This window comes from Gymnoscopelus braueri (assembly GCF_963280865.1).
Source record: "Gymnoscopelus braueri genome assembly, chromosome: 9".
Lineage (NCBI taxonomy): Eukaryota > Metazoa > Chordata > Actinopteri > Myctophiformes > Myctophidae > Gymnoscopelus > Gymnoscopelus braueri.
Window position 1 is genome coordinate 51,003,283 of NC_137610.1, and position 17,036 is coordinate 51,020,318.

At 41.9% G+C, this 17,036-nt stretch overlaps 1 protein-coding gene across 1 annotated transcript in view; it reads right to left on the minus strand.

Moving 5' to 3' along the window:
• Positions 1-11,021: 11,021 nt before the first annotated feature.
• Positions 11,022-17,036, minus strand: part of kcnc1b (potassium voltage-gated channel, Shaw-related subfamily, member 1b) — a gene marked incomplete at both ends in the record, with an annotated part of 20,405 nt that continues 14,390 nt past the window's right edge. Inside the window, 2 exons of the mRNA XM_080438222.1 lie at positions 11,022-11,248; positions 16,439-17,036. The exon at positions 16,439-17,036 is cut by the window's right edge and continues 18 nt beyond it. Coding sequence (XP_080294348.1) covers positions 11,022-11,248; positions 16,439-17,036 — 825 coding nt within the window. The remainder of the gene's footprint in view (positions 11,249-16,438) is intronic.

Sequence of the window (17,036 nt, forward strand, 5' to 3'; positions counted from 1 at the left end):
AACCACTTTAGCCCTAATTTATACATAGGAAAATAGCCGATCTACAAGCTCACATCGCGAGCTTGTAGATCTGCTATTTTCAAATTGTGTACTTTTACTTCTGGTACTTTAAGTACATTTTGATGACAATACTTTTGTACTTTTACTCAAGTAAATTTTGAATTCTGGACTGTTACTTGTAACAGGGTATTTCTATATTGCAGTATTGGTACTTTTACTTAAGTAAAGCATTTGAGTACTTTTTCCACCTGTCCTGTCCTACGCTTAGATACAAAAAAAACTTACCCATTACGCCTAAACCTTTTTTACTATTTTGATAAACATTTTAAAATAGTGAACATAGCCGATCTACATCGACACGTTGTGAACTTGTAGATTGGCTATTTGAACTGTTTTTAAAAGGTTTTCAAAATAGTAATACATGGCTAGAAAGTTTAGGCATACAGGGTAAGGGCAGTGTGCAAGATAGGGCTCTCAGTGTAAAAAGAGGAACGGCCTTTATTAACTCATTCGGTGCCAATGACGTGTTTTTCAGATCCTATGACTTCCGGAGAAGAGTATAGACCCGGAAATAACGTGATCACAACCAACCCAGCCCTGTCCGATCTAATGTTCTTTCATTGCCACGGACGGGAATTCCCGTCCGATTATTTTTAAATTGTTTTATAAAAGATCGCGCTGTTCTCTGTCAGTCGAGTGATCAGGTTCACTTTACACTCACCCGGATCCGGAAATAACGTCGTCCGAACATTTCCTGCTCCGTCCACCTCCTGTTTATTTGTTTCCTGGATATGGTTTTATCTCGAGTTAACTGGTTTTGCCCTGGATTCGGCTAGACACCGTAGTTTTAACGTGCTCTAACAAACGAAGGGAAAGCTCCGGTTATATTTTCTTTTCTCTGGACGACAAACAGTTATCCCCTTTGTGTTTACCAACGGTCTGACAAGAGATCATAATATATTTATAAATGTTCTGTGGCCAGTTGGGGAGGTTGGAAAGACGTGCATTTTTGACGGTATATGCTGTTTTCAGCGTGCCTTCGACATGGAAGGTTACCTCGCGGGTGAATTTCTTTTCCTCTGAGCAACGGCTACAGATCCTGTTTGTGTGTACACACAGTCCGACGATAGATTATTATGGATCTTTTTTTATTTTCTGTGACCAGTTTAAAAGGTTAAATAACACAAAAACGCTGGCAGTGGGTGAGTTTATTAACGTATACTCTGGCAGTTTTCTGCGTTTTTTGGCGATAACAAGCTATATTCAACAGCCAATAAATAAAGAACGGAGGGTCGAGGTGACACGCTTTTTCCCCCCCCCGATGGAAGCAGAGACACTCCTGTGCGATACTCTGTGTGTTGATTGTCCTGGAGCGAAATATTCTGTGGCTCTTGAAACGTTAGTAAAAATGCTCAAAAGCGCTGGCAGTGGCTGACTTATTGATTTATTCGCTCTGGCAGTGAGTTCAAATTAAAAAAACATTGCCCTGATATCAGACCGATTGGGTCGAAACATGTTGGCTTTTCCCTTGTATTAATAGAGGCTGTCTTTTTACACTGAGATAAAACATCTATCCTGTCTAATCCAGGAGCACCTTGTACAATTCAAACTTTTTTTTAAGCTTCCAGTGAAGCTTTGTTCTCTCTGCCAAAGTCCTTAAAGCTTGTTGTCAGAAGGTTATCAAGTGATTTGAAAAGACGTGAAGCCTCAAGTCAAGAGAGAGGGCTCAAGTCACGAGTCCTTGGCGTTGATTAATGTCTTTTTTAACATTTTTATTTGATCAGGTAATGATCTAAAAGTCGTCAAATGTGTGACTCGAGTCCCAAGTCCAAGTCTGGAGTCCACACCTCTGGGGGCGGGGCAGGGTTTGTCAGGTGGGGGGGGGGCCTGTCAGGTGGGGGGGAGGGGGTCTGTCAGGTGGGAGGGCGGGGCGGGCGGGGCCTCTCAGGTGGGAGGGCGGGGCGGGCGGGGCCTGTCAGGTGGGAGGGCGGGGCGGGCGGGGCCTGTCAGGTGGGAGGGCGGGGCCTCTCAGGTGGGAGGGCGGGGCGGGCGGGGCCTGTCAGGTGGGAGGGCGGGGCGGGCGGGGCCTGTCAGGTGGGGGGCGGGGCCGGCGGCACAGGCGGGCCGTTATGGGTCATACACATAGTGGTGGGAACGCCGTGGTTCATAACACACACTGACTCTGCTGGTTGTCTGCTCCGCTGGTGCCGCTGGGTCTCTATAAACATGGAAACAGGAAAAAAAAGAAAAACAGGAAAAACAGTAACACAAAAATAAATTATTAACACAAAAAGCACGAGTTTTTTTTTTTTGCGACGACGGTGTAAATGATGGAAGGGGGCGGGGTGATGACAGAGGGGGCGGGGTGATGATGACAGGGGGGGGCGCTGAAGTGCAGGAAGTGAAATGACATCATCCAGGCTTGGAGGAGGAAGTAGTAGTGAAGGAAACCGTGCGTCCGTTAGTTGTTTTTCTTTGTCATGGTAAACACGCCGTGGCGTTTGACCATGTTGTGTTTTTTTTCTTTTTTTCTCCCATCATGCGTCTAGCCAAGGCTCCCAGGAGTTTGTTCTTTACTACGACAACATGCCCATACATACTGTACGTACATACTGTACATACATACTGTACATACATACTGTACTAGCCATGGTTCACATGACGCTCGTCTGTCACAAGCGTCATGGCGTCACTTGTTCCTGGTTTTGGATATCTTTCCATTTACAACCCGTACATCTACATAAACATTCACATTTCAGATATAAAGTGCTGACCCCACGGCCATGGATGTAACAAGTTGAAACGCCCGGGTTGAAGTACCCGTATCTTCCGTATTGTTCAATAAAAAACATTTTAATCTGATCGGTGGCCATTTTCTCCAAATTTTCTCTATATGCTACTCGACCCTATCGGTTGGGAGGTGATTGATACATTATAACTCTATGAGAAAATGGCCGCCGATCGGATTAAAAGGCTTTTTACTGAACAATACTGAAGATACGGGTGCTTAGACCCGAGCATTTCAACTTATTACATCCATGGCCGTGGGGTCAGCACTTTATATTTGAAATGTGAATGTTTATGTAGCTCTACGGGTTGTAAATGGAGACATTTCTAAAACCTGGAGCAAGTTGTGCCATGACTGTCATGATATGACGTCATGTTTCAGGGCTAATACTGTCCATGCTGCGTTGTGCTTACAGATCCATCATGGACTATTATGGTTCATATCATCGTCATGCGTTGCTGTGACCGTTGCGTCATGCTTTCTCACAGTCACCTCGTTTAACATGTTTTCCCTCTGACCAGTGGTGGACAGTAACCGAGTACATTTACTTGAGTATCTGTGCTTTTACTTGAGTATTTGTATTTCGGGATACTTTGACTCCCACTACATTTCAAAGACAAATATTGTACTTCTTACTCCAATACGTTTCTAGGAAGGGAAAATGTACTTTGTCAATGAATCAGTTATGCCATATTTCAAATATAGTGAAAATAGCTGATTTACAAGCTTGTAGATCTGCTATTTCACCATTATTATTATTATTTATTCTGGAGAATCTTGGATTTGTTTTAAATGTCAAAATTTCAACGCAGCAATGCATTGATGATAAAAAGAAAAAGTACTTTGTATTTTGTACTTTTGAATACTTTTGAGTGCATTTTTAAAAGCAAGTACTCCAGTACTTTAACTCAAGTCCAAATTTGACAGAGCAACTTTCACTTGTATTGGAGTAAAAAATATTTGACTAGTAGTATCTCTACTTTGACTCAAGTACTGCGGTTGAGTATTTTTGTCCGCCACGGTCTTTGACCATCGAGGAGACAAGCTGCTCTTGGATGCACTAGCCTGACGCTAGTTTACAACGAAATACATTTCTATATATATATATATATTATGCAATATGTGCAAGTTGAATAAAAACGCAGTCTAAGAACATTGATTGTGTACAAAATTTATTTCATGCAAGGAGTTTTATTTATTTACATGTTTATTTTATTTTTTTAATACGTTTTGTGTTGCATAAATGTAAAATACATGCATTTACCTTTCCCCAAGTATCCCCCCCCCCCACTTTGCTCCATTAGAATTGCATTAATTATGAGCATCATCATAATTCACCTGCATCTCGTTAACATCAAAATGTTCACAAAGGATTCTAGTGTCCGTTAATTAATCACAGCAAGAGACACGACTTGAGAAACATAAAACTGCTCATATAGAATACATATCTATTTAGTACATAATATACTTGACTTTTTGTCATTCTTTTTTTTGGGGGGGAAAATCTAACTTAACGTATTGGTCAACTTAGAAGTTGTTAAAGTGCCCAGTAAATGGTGTGCATAAGTGACAGGGCAGTTATCAATACATGTGATGGCATATTGATAATCAATACAGGCTAAATGCACCCTGTAGCAGTTATCATGACAGCTCTCATAAATCATATAATTCCTTGTCAAAATATAATGCAAATCACTTGATAAAAATGTATTTCGTCCTATTTTTTGTCCTATTTCTTTATTCTCTTTTTTCTTTTCTTTTTGGGGACTACTGATTTGGTTGGTCAAGTATCTCCTAGACTTAAAGTAACTGATTTCAACGTATTCAAACTTAGCCAATAAAGCTCATATTGACACTGTTATGAGCGTGATATAAAGTATTAGGATAACACAATATGAACACTGGTGCATTTCTGTAAGATAAATTACAAATGGCCAATGAATACATTTGTATAAAAACTCCTTATAGTATGCTCATAACAGCATCGATTAGATTAAATACACTATCGTAGTTAGTCTTATGGAGACCCCCAGTTAAAACAATACAAGAAAAAGAAAAGTAATTATATGAATTTGGGGAAAGGCAAAAAATGGCAAGCTACATAAAAAAAAACTTCTGCTGTGACTTGAGTCTTGCTATAAAGCTGTTTCAAAATGCATCAAAGGAAGAAGCTTTTTGAAAGAAAAACATGTTTTTCTCACCGGTGATACAGTTAGCTTCTTGTTCAAAACAAAGCTTCTCATGCAAGTCCATGCAAATGAACAGTTTTAGTGGCGTTTACATCATGGCAGTGCATCATGTCCATACTAACAACATCTCCATTCTGCATCAAACAGCATGAACTTCACGTCCACAATGTTCTACCATCCACTCGGAGAATATCAAGTCTCACGTTAATGCTGTCCAACAAACAAACAAACAAACAAACAAAAAGCCTTTTTCTTTGCTACTTCCAAGAGAAAGGTTCCTTGGACGGCTTTTCATGGGGTTCAAAAGCCTTAATGAATTAGAAATGTGCAGCATATGTAATTAGCAAGGGTTACATCTTATGAAATTGTCAAGTTTCACAAGTTATGTGTTTAAATGTCTTATTAAAAAAATAAAAAAGCACATGATAGAAGCTGCAGGCTGTGAGTGTGAGATCAAATGCAGCAGAGCAACAGGCGACGATACAGAAGGTAGAGAGACACCGAGTGGCTCTGTGGTGAGAGAGAGCAACTAAAGGTGGAGAGACACCGAGTGGCTCTGTGGTGAGAGAGAGCAACTAAAGGTAGAGAGACACCGAGTGGCTCTGTGGTGAGAGAGAGCAACTAAAGGTGGAGAGACACCGAGTGGCTCTGTGGTGAGAGAGAGCAACTAAAGGTAGAGAGACACCGAGTGGCTCTGTGGCGAGAGAGAGAGAGAGAGAGAGAGAGAGAGAGAGCAAGCTAGAGCCTCTTGTCTGCAACGGAGGGATGGCCGGAAAAAAACGGTCAATCTTTTACGTATTTCCGAACGTCGTGTCTAAAATGGTTTCAAAGCAGATTTTATTTTACCACCCGGTCTTTACTAAAGACATCTGTCGGAACTCTGTACTTACTACCTTTACACTTTTGACACAACGTTCACAAATAGGTCTGGATTATGTATGGCAATGCTATGTGAGTGAGTCCGAGGTCACAGAAGTCGCTAAGTAACGCCACGATATGATGTCACACCCAGTGACCATCAGCAGTTTACAATTTACTGTTTGAAAAAAGATTTCTGAATCGAAAAAGATTTCCGAAAATGGACATTATGTGGTTAAAGCAAGAAACACACTGTGGAGTGTGGGATGGGACGTTCCAATGGCATTGAGTCTTAAAGGGATAGTTCACCCCAAAAGAATATTTTTTTCTATGGATTAGTCACCCCATGGAGACTTGAATTCATGGAGATTTTTTGGTTTTTGTCTCATTCCTATAAGCCAATAATTTGATGACCGGCAGCGGTTCCGGTAGGAGACACAATGAGTCTCTGTTGTGTCTCCTACCGGAACCGCTGTCTACCGGTCCGCTGGTCATCAAATTATTGTCTTGAATGCGACAAAAAAAAAAAAAAATCCATGAATTCAAGTCTCCATGGGGTGACTAATCGAATAGGGAATTTGGGGTGAACTATCCCTTTTAAGGTGTGTTCACACAGGACAACAAGATTTTGTTTTTTCATGTGGAGTGATGAAAAAGTCAATGCAAAGACACCAATAGATGCAAGTTTGCATCAAGTGGCGTGGATGAGCCGGTTCCAACAAGCGCAAAGATGCAGTGACACACCAATAATGAAACTGCCACTCCTAGGAGACACATAGACAGACGCTCTGCAGCTGTGATGGAGCAAGACACTGATGAGCCGCTTGGTGCCTTGCATGGTTGCCTCTGCTGTCGGTGTGTGAATGTAATGCAAATGTTAAAGTGCTTAGGAGAAAGGCGCTATAGAAATGCACCATTTAACATTTTACCATCATCCACACACAGAGCTTCTGGATGTGTGTGACGGTGAGAGACGGTGATATTCACTGAGCTGTATAAGTGCATCAGGATGGATGGTGTTATATGAACCCAAAGACCGTGGTGTTTGGTTTTGGGCCAAGTCTGTGACTTCTACAACACTTCGAAGCAGTGGTGGAAAGTAACTAATCATATTTACTCAAGTACTGTACTTAAGTAAAATGTTGAGGTAACTTTTACTTTACTGGAGTATATCCAATTTTCTATACTTCTACTCCACTACATCTCAGAGGCAAATATTGTTTTATACAATTATTTAAAAACTTTAGTTACTAGTTACTTTGTAGATTTTTATTATTATTACAAAGCATACATTAACCACTTCAGCCCTATATACATTTTGGCCATGCAAATAGCAGATCTACAAGCTCACAATGTGTCACGATGCGACGCATTGTGAGCTTGTAGATCTGCTATTTTCAAAACATTTTTATACTATAAAACTTGAAATGGAACATTGTGCATAATGAGTACTTTCTACTTTCTTACTTGTTAGTACTTTTTCCACCACTGCTTAGAAGACAGATGATGTGTGACATGGTTGATGGCCGAAAAGAAAGGAATTAAGAGAAGGGTGAATACTCCCACGTTTCGCGCCATTCGGCGAGAATAAGTGAACAGAGCGAATGAAGACATGTTGTCCCCCGTGAACCAAAATCTATGAAGCCACTACAAAGAGTATCTTCACCGCCTAAAGTCAGCCGTGCTACTTAACAGATGAGATGAGACAGTCTCAAGGGGCGTGCATCCAGCTTGTAAATTGAGGCTATATAGGAAGTGACAGTTTATATGAATGGCCTGTAGTCTCGCTGTTTCACCCCTGCTGGTGTCAGAAGCAGTTGGGTGGACACTCCCCCCCCCCCCCCCCCCCCCCCAAAAAAAAGAAGATATGCTGGTAAAAAAGAAGCTCAAAATGTTCAGAAACAGAGAAATGTAGGGAGATATCCAGCAAATGGAAGGATTTGACATTGGTTGCTCACTTGCTCTCTTTGATACAAACACCTTACAGAACCACCACAGCTTGCAGTACCGGTGTATCACCACCTGTTGCTTTCTGGTTTTTGTCTCTGAACCAAACTCCGGTCCGACTCAGTCGACACAGTCGACGGTCGGACCAGCATCACAGCTTATTCCTTATTCTCCATGCCAGCCGTTCCCAACCTACCGGGGCCAGGGGCCACCTGGTGGGCCTCGAGGGGTATTGCAAGTGGGCCCCCAAATATAACATTAATATTTAAAATATATATATATAATGTTAAAAATGACATGGTATTCTTTTGTTGTGATACCATTGATCCAATGCCGGAACAAAATAAACATGCTCTGAAAATGCATGCAGCGCGGCCCACCCATATGACCACTTAACACAGCGATCAGATGGGTGGACCGCAGACACTCTCCAAATGTTTTCAAGTGGGCTCCATGATCCAGCAGAGGTTGGGAACGGCCGCTAGTCCACCATGCATCGCTTGTGTCCCGTTCGGGGGAGGGACGCAACAACATGCACTGCCTGCACGGGGTGCTATTGGAATGGTTGTGGAGAAGAAGCACTTTTTGAGAAGGGAACGCAGTTCTACTTCCATCGGTGTCATCAGCTACAGGTAGATGAAAACAGAAGAAGCCTGGAGTCTAAACAGACGCAAACTGGCATTTCCCACCCGATCGGCGACGCCCCCTTCTGTGACGCACGCGGAACTGCCTCTCACATGAGCGGACCCGATTTTTAAATAACTCCCAAAACCCCTGGAATATCAGATGGCAGCACCGTGGCATCAACGTTCAACATTAGCCTGTCAATCCCTGCGCTCTGTGATTGAATGCTAATCGCACTGTTTATTTGTCATATAATATGCATCGCAAATTGTTTTGCGACGCGGCCCTATTGGTGAGAACAGACTACAGCCCCTAATATTAAGTTAAAAAAACTGTTACATCATCGGAGGCGCACCGTCTCTAGTGGACTTGAGCAACGAGAGGCACCGCCGAGCGAGCCGTTAGGCCATACATGGGCAACTGGCGGCCCGGGGGCCACATTCACTTAGGCCCCCCACCTTCACTTAATGCGGCCCACAGGTTAATATCAGAATACTGATGTATTATTGCAATTCAGCTGTTACAATTCCAAACATGCAAACACGATCCGCTTTAATTACTTCAGTCTATATTAGTAGCTTAATGACTAGTATTGTAGTATAGTAATAGTCCAATGTATTTGTATTTACGTTCATAAAGTTAACACAAGTATAACTGAATGCATTTGAAATTAAATAGAAATGTTACTTTTCAGGATTCCAATTCAAAAATAGCAAAACAAAATTCAGGATTCCAATTAAAAAATAACAAAAAATAGCCGATTTTTTATTTTGTAGATCGGCTATTTTTGCTACTTTTGTGTGACACAGTATGTGCAATGTGGCCCCTCTGGAGTGAGTGTGGAAATATAGTGGCCCTCTCCTCCTTCATCGACGTTACCCACCCCTGCGTTAGGCAATGCCAGCGTCAAGCACTATTTTCCACCACGGAGGACCAGCCATGCGATGCAGTGCCGTCCTCCTGGAATGTGAAGCTTGACTTTAGGGGCCAAGCTGTTCCGCGTGCGTCACAGAAAGGGGCCGTAACACAGAAGTTACTGAGATCGGGTGGGAAATGCCCGGTCGCTAACCAGACAGTTTATGATTTGAGCGTTTATTTTACACTCACCTATCGTTGGAGTTTTTTTTTTTTGTGCTTTGTGTTTAAACACCAGCCACCAATAACAGATGAATGGAGATTTATACATCTAAAAGCACTGGTTCTCAACGTCTGGTGTGGGGACCCCCAGGGGTTCTCCAAATGGACCCTTACAGGTCTGTAACTCTGAGAGTGTACCGATTGAACCAAATGGACCCTTACAGGTCTGTAACTCTGAGAGTGTACACATTGAACCAAATGGACCCTTACAGGTCTGTAACTCTGAGAGTGTACAAATTGAACCAAATGGACCCTTACAGGTCTGTAACTCTGAGAGTGTACAAATTGAACCAAATGGACCCTTACAGGTCTGTAACTCTGAGAGTGTACACATGGAACCAAATGGACCCTTACAGGTCTGTAACTCTGAGAGTGTACAAATGGAACCAAATGGACCCGTAGTGCTGCGGTCAAGAAAGAAAGAAGAAATCAAATACACACTGAGGATTGTACAATGTAGATTTGGGGTTCCAGTAAGGTTTACTTCAGTGATTCTTTATTTTTTTTTCAAGGACCCCCAGTCTGATATGCGTTAGGCCACGGACCCCCATTTGATATTTTTATTTTTATTTTTTATTATCTACAACGTAAAATCATCAGTGTTTCATTTAACGCAGAGAGGGTACAAATGGAACCAAGCGGATCCATTTGGTTCCATCTGTACCCTCTCAGGGTTAAAGACCTGCATAAGCGTCCACCCCTGGTGGTCCCCAGACCCACACGTTGACAAACCAGTGCACTTAAAGCCCAGTAAAGTGTCGAGTCCTCCTCCGTAACCATGACGATAGCACCAGTCAACACGATGCTCTCTCATGCACCATTCTGTTTGTTTTAGTGAGTTATAATGTGAACACACATACATGGTAACAATAAGAACACATTCTGTAGCTCATAGAAAACTCTGAAAATAGTTTTTTTTTTTTAAATGTATGTATCTTTCTCCTAAATAAAGTGGGATAATTATGCAAATATATGCATGGTATCAAAAAATATAGTATGTATGTAGTGGTGGACGGGAGGGAGGGGGCGTTGATTGTGCTTGTTGGGGTTTTGATTACAGCGTCGTACGGAGCGACTGAGCGCTGTTTTGCTTTGTCGAGGTTTGTTGTTGTTGTGTATGTAACGTACGTACGTACGTGTGTAGGTATTATGTACGTATAGGCTACTGTATGTACATAATATCTACATATGTACAAACATACTTGCGTACGTTCGTACATATGTAGGTATTATGTAATTACGTACATACGTAATACCGACATATTTACGTATCATGTTTGTACCTACGTACATATATTATCTATGTACGCACATACGTAGGTATTACGTACGTTTGGTGTACGTTCGTACATATGTAGGTATTATGTACGTAGGTACTACGTATGGTGCACGTTCCGCTACTGTACGGTAGTGAAGGACCTGCGGTGCGCGTGATGCTCCGTAAAGGGGTTTTACTTCCCTGTTCTACATGGGGGGTGTTAGAGCCGTTTGGAGGCCTGTGATTGGCTGTTGCTGTACGTACCCCTCCGCACTCTTCCGCCCGCCGCGTGTCCGGGGGGGCGTTCGGGGGCGGTGGTCACCAGGAAACAGGGTCTCTCTCTCTCGCTGGGGCTGAAGATCTCCTCGGGGGAGATGGCCTGGTCGATGTGAGGACAGTCTTCGTCGGCTAGGGCCGCGTCGGCCGCCTCTCCGTTTAGCTTGGGGTCTTCAGGACGAAACATTACATTACATTACATTACATTACATTACATTACGCCTCTCCGTTTAGCTTGGGGTCTTCACAACGAAACATTACATTACAGTCATCTAGCAGACACTTTTATCCAAAGCGACTTACAATAAGTGCATTCAACATAGGTAGGCAAGAAAACTACTAATCACCAGAAGTCTTAAGTGCATTCTCTTCTAAAATAAGCAACTATAGAGCACCGAAGTCCTGACGTCACTCGTTCATCCCCAGGTTTGCGGAAGTAATTTCTCTATGGAGAATAACATTGGGTCATCTTAGAATCGTCTCATATAAGAATTGTGGTCCAAAAATAAACACTGCGTGTCGGCGTTATTGTCAGGGAGGAGGTTCTGTATAGTTTATGATAGTCAGTCACTTATATTTGATACAGTCTGTTTCTGGCGAAAATGTAACTAATTTGGCGGAAGTAACATTAGCGTTTTCTCACCGTCAGTTGATGCTTCATATCCATAAGAGTCAACCCGCCGTGGTCATTTGTTTATTTTTGGAACACAGTTCTTATTTGACGCGATATTAAATACGTCTATGGGATTCAGAACGGGGGTGGAAAACTGCGAACCAGGTAGACAAACAAAGGATGTGTAAATGACGTCAGACTTCGGCGGTCTATAAGAGTATACCTAAGGTAAGGTAAAAGTGCAATATATCAGCTACCTACTTTCTTAAACAGATGAGACAAATAGGAAAATCAAATGAGCAAGAGCTAAAACAAATGAGTATCAAATAAACAAGATCCAATAAAACAAGAGCTCACACAAATAATTGACAACAAGTAGGAAAGGCTAAGAGGAAGGGTCAGGGTAGTGTTTCCTGAAGAGGTGGGTTTTCAGCCTGCGGTGAAAGATGGGCAGTGACTCTGCTGTCCTGACATCAGTGGGGAGTTCATTCCACCACTGTGAGACAGGAGATGTTTACACACCAGAGCTTTCAGTTTGGTTCATATATGAATGAAATGCAAAGAAACTCTATCTGTTCTCTTTACTGGGTCATGTAGCTATTTTAATAACAGTATTTTCAAACCGTATATTGTTTGAAGGTGAAGTAAGTGATGATTTTGTTGTTGTAGTTAACACTGTAGTAAGTGTTACATACCTCTTCTGGTAGCAATCATTGCTATAGAGTGTTTGTTCAGTAACAGGGTTTCTAAAAATGGGCGAAGTGCTCCTTTAACGTAAACCCTATACTTATTTGACCGGGGTCCCCCAGGGCTCTATACTAGGTCTGCCTGTATTTCCCTCTATACTAAATCTTTTAGCCGAATGTTTGCCTTAGAATAGGAGCCAAGGTTCATTATGTTTATATCCTGTATGTTATTATATACAGTCAATACGGCAATCGTCGATATTTCTGTGCACTTGGTACAGTAATTATGGTTGGATTCTTACTGTAGAATGGGCTTCAGGATGTATGACAGTAATATTACAGACTGAGTTACTGCATTAACAACTGTATAATCAATAGTTGGATTACTGTGGGCCAGACTGCATCGCTCTTTTCTAGCGTTCAGTGTCAGATGTTCTGCTCGTCAGTCGCAGTGGTGGAAAGTAACTAAGTACATTTACTTAAATACTGTACTTAAGTACAATTTTGAGGTATTTGTACTTTACTTGAGTATTTCCAATTTCCAATACTTGTACTCCACTACATGTCAGAGGCAAATATTGTACTTTTACTCCACTACAATTATTTGAAAACTTTAGTTACTAGTTACTCTTCAGATATAAACTATGATATAATGAAACATACATTAACCACTTTAGCCCTATTTTATACATAGGCTATTTGAAAATAGCAGATCTACAAGCTCACAACGCGTCGCATCGCGTTGTGAGCTTGTAGATCGGCTATTTTCAAATATTTATTTTTTTATTATTTATTTTTTAACGTTTATTATTTTATTATTATTTATTATTTAGTACTTTTGGTACTTTAAGTACATTTTGATGCCAATACTTTTGTACTTTTACTCAAGTACATTTTTAATTCTGGACTTTTACTTGTTTACAGGGTATTTTTATATTGCAGTATTGGTACTTTTACTTAACACATTGGGTGCCAGAGGTTTATTAAAATATTATACGTTGAGTGCCAGCATTTCTTCCATCCACTTGCGTTATACATTTCGTGCTGTGAGAAGCCCCGACGCGGAAATGCATGTAAACAAAGCGTGCGTGCGAGACGGCGGAGGGTCCCGACTAACGCCTGGAACAATAATATTTCCAACGCGACCCTCCATTGCAGCGTGATCGCCGATCGAAAACGGCTCGTTTCCACCACATTAAAAAGAAATGGAGATATTAAGCTTTTAATCAAGGAGATAACATTGAAAACGCCGACCGGAAGGATTTTTGACATGGAGCCACATCCAGCCTCTTCTTCTCAGAAACTGCTTGGGTGATGTCAAAGTTTCGTTTTAGCGCCCCACGTGGCCCACATGTATAAAAATAGAATTGGGTCAAAAACGGTCCGGACCGTTTTCGGCACTTCTCGTTTGGACCCTCAAAAACGGTCCGGACCGTTTTTGGCATTCAATGTGTTAAGTAAAGAATTTGAGTACTTTTTCCACCACTGGTCAGTCGTCACACACATTGATTCCTCCATGGGAAAACTCATCTCACGTCTGAACGCTCTGATTGAACCATAAACAACGACGTCCAGACCAGCATGAAACTCAACCAGAGAACCTTTTAGAGCAGCCGTTCACAACCTGTGGGCCGCAAAGGGTATCTTTTTTTAAGTGGGCCCACAAAAAAAAATTGGCAAAACACTAAGATGTTCAGACTGGCAGCCCAGATGTGATGCGTGTCCTATCCAGATTATATACATATCTATCCAGATTATATACAGATCTATTCAGATTATATTAGTGGTGGAAAAAGTACTCAAATTCTCTACTTAAAGGTTTAATGACATTCACTTTTACACCACATTCAAAGTCTTTGTCCTGGTCCTTCAAAAGTGTACAAAAAGCTTTAAGTGAAAATTCCATTCCAGTGATCCATGGCAGGTGTTTTTCTCTCACATTTCTAAAGCCTTTTCAACTGCAATGAAAAAAGAAATCTTTGCCTGCGGGTGTCGCTGGTGAGGGATTTTGCCTGTCAATCATCGCCTCTGCTCCGCCCCCCCCAAAGGAAAGGATAGGGGAGGGGAGGGGCGAGGAGGAGAGTGGGCGGGATTAATCGACAGTGACCTCACTGTCGAAGGGCCAAGCTCAGATTACTTTTCAGCCTAATTATTCAGAAAACCCCAGACCACAGAAAATCCACTGAATGTTCTAAGTTCAGGTTTTTTGGATGTAGTTGAGGTCATAAAACCCCAAATAAAACATTGAAAAAAAAAAAAGTGAAAATGAATTTCATGATACCTTTAAGTAAAAGTACCAATACTCCAATATAAAAATACTCTGTTACAAGTAAAAGTCCAGAATTCAAAATTTACTTGAGTAAAAGTACAAAAGTATTGGCATAAAAATGTACTTAAAGTACCAAAAGTAAAAGTACTAAATATTTGAAAATAGCAGATCTACAAGCTCACAACGCGTCGCGATGCGACGCGACGCGTTGTGAGCTTGTCGATCGGCTATTTTCAAATAGCCTAGGTATAAAATAGGGCTAAAGTGGTTAATGTGTGTTTCATTATATTATAATTTATATCTGTAAAGTAACTAGTAACTAAAGTTTTCAAATAATTGTAGTGGAGTAAAAGTACAATATTTGCCTCTGAGATGTAGTGGAGTAGAAGTAAAAGTATTGGAAATTGGAAATACTCAAGTAAAGTACAAATACCTCAAAATTGTACTTAAGTACAGTACTTAAGTAAATATACTTAGTTACTTTCCACCACTGGTTATATACATATCTATCCAGAGTATATACAGATCCATCCAGATTGGAGTGACATTGTTTTTATTCAGTCTGAACAGCACAGAACCACATGGAACCTGATTCTAGCTAATCAGATTTGAATCACATTCCTTAGCCTGGTTCATACTGCATCAAAACAATGCCGCTCCAATCAGATTTAGGCTGCCAATCTGAAGATTTGTGTGATAATAAAATATTAATATAAAAAAAAAGTCATACTAATGATGAAACTGTGGAACAAACTCCTCATTGCAGTGAGAACAACAGACTCACTCCCAATTTTACGCCGTAATCTGAAGACTCACCTCTTCAGCACTTGACCTAGCCTTGACGACCATGCAGTCTTGTGCAAAGGTTAAATATAATTTAGATGGCATGTTATTTAGACAGATGCCAGGTTCATTTGTTAACCTGACATCTTATAGTTTTTTTTTTAAATATTATACTGTTTAGACTGATGCTAGGTTCATGGTTTACCATGTGATCCTAATTTACTGATACACCACACTGTCTCTCTGCATTCTATGTATGTGTTTACCTTGCTTGCTGTAAGTCACTCTGAATAAAGAGCATCTGATAAATGACTACATTGTAAATGGTAAAATGAGCTTGTAGATCTGCTATTTTTGAATAGCCAAAGAAATCTAAAGTGACAGAGATGCGTTCCCGGATTGAATGGGTTAATGGATGGGTAAATGACATCACTGCTCCTAGTAGTTTTGGGTACATGACATCACTTATAGTTATAGGATGGGTACATGACATCACTTACAGTTATAGGATGGGTCCATGACATCACTTACAGTTATAGGATGGGTACATGACATCACTTATAGTTATAGGATGGGTACATGACATCACTTATAGTTATAGGATGGGTACATAACATCACTTGTAGTTATATGATGGGTACATGACATCACTTATAGTTATAGGATGGGTACATGACATCACGTATAGTTATAGGATGGGTACATGACATCACTTATAGTTATGGGATGGGTAAATGACATCACTTATAGTTATGGGATGGGTAAATGACATCACTTGTAGTTATAGGATGGTAAATGACATCAATTCTAGTTATAGGATGGGTAAATGACATCACTTGTAGTTATGGGATGGGTAAATGCAGAGGAAAATTGTCACGGTTCATGTCTTATTTCTGTATTTCAAGGTACTTATTTGTGGGGGGGGGGTTGTTAGTTTTTGATGGGAATGGTCATTTATGCTATAAAGTGTGAATATGCCGTCATGGAACGAGTTAAAAAAAAAACTCTACCTGATGGAAACTTGATCTCGAAGACGTCGTTGTCGTGTGCGATGGGCGAGGGATGCTGGGAGCCGACGCTGGAGCGGCAGTAGTTGGGCGAGCCGGGCTGCAGCGCGCGCGGGATGTGCTTGCTCTTCTTCTTGGGCAGCTTCTGCTTGGCCATGGCCAGCGAGTAGTACATCCCGAAGTTGTTGACGATGACGGGCACGGGCATGGCGATGGTCAGCACGCCGGACAGGGCGCACAGCGCGCCCACCAGCATGCCCGAGGTGGTCTGCGGGTACATGTCGCCGTAGCCCAGCGTGGTCATGGTCACCACCGCCCACCAGAAGCCGATGGGGATGTTCTTGAAGTGCGTGTGCTCGCTGGCGCGCGGGTCGTTGGGGTTGGCGCCGATGCGCTCGGCGTAGTAGATCATGGTGGCGAAGATGAGCACGCCCAGGGCGAGGAAGATGATGAGGAGGAGGAACTCGTTCATGCTGGAGCGCAGCGTGTGGCCCAGCACGCGCAGGCCCACGAAGTGGCGCGTCAGCTTGAAGATGCGCAGGATGCGCACGAAGCGCACCACGCGCAGGAAGCCCAGCACGTCCTTGGCCGCCTTGGAGGA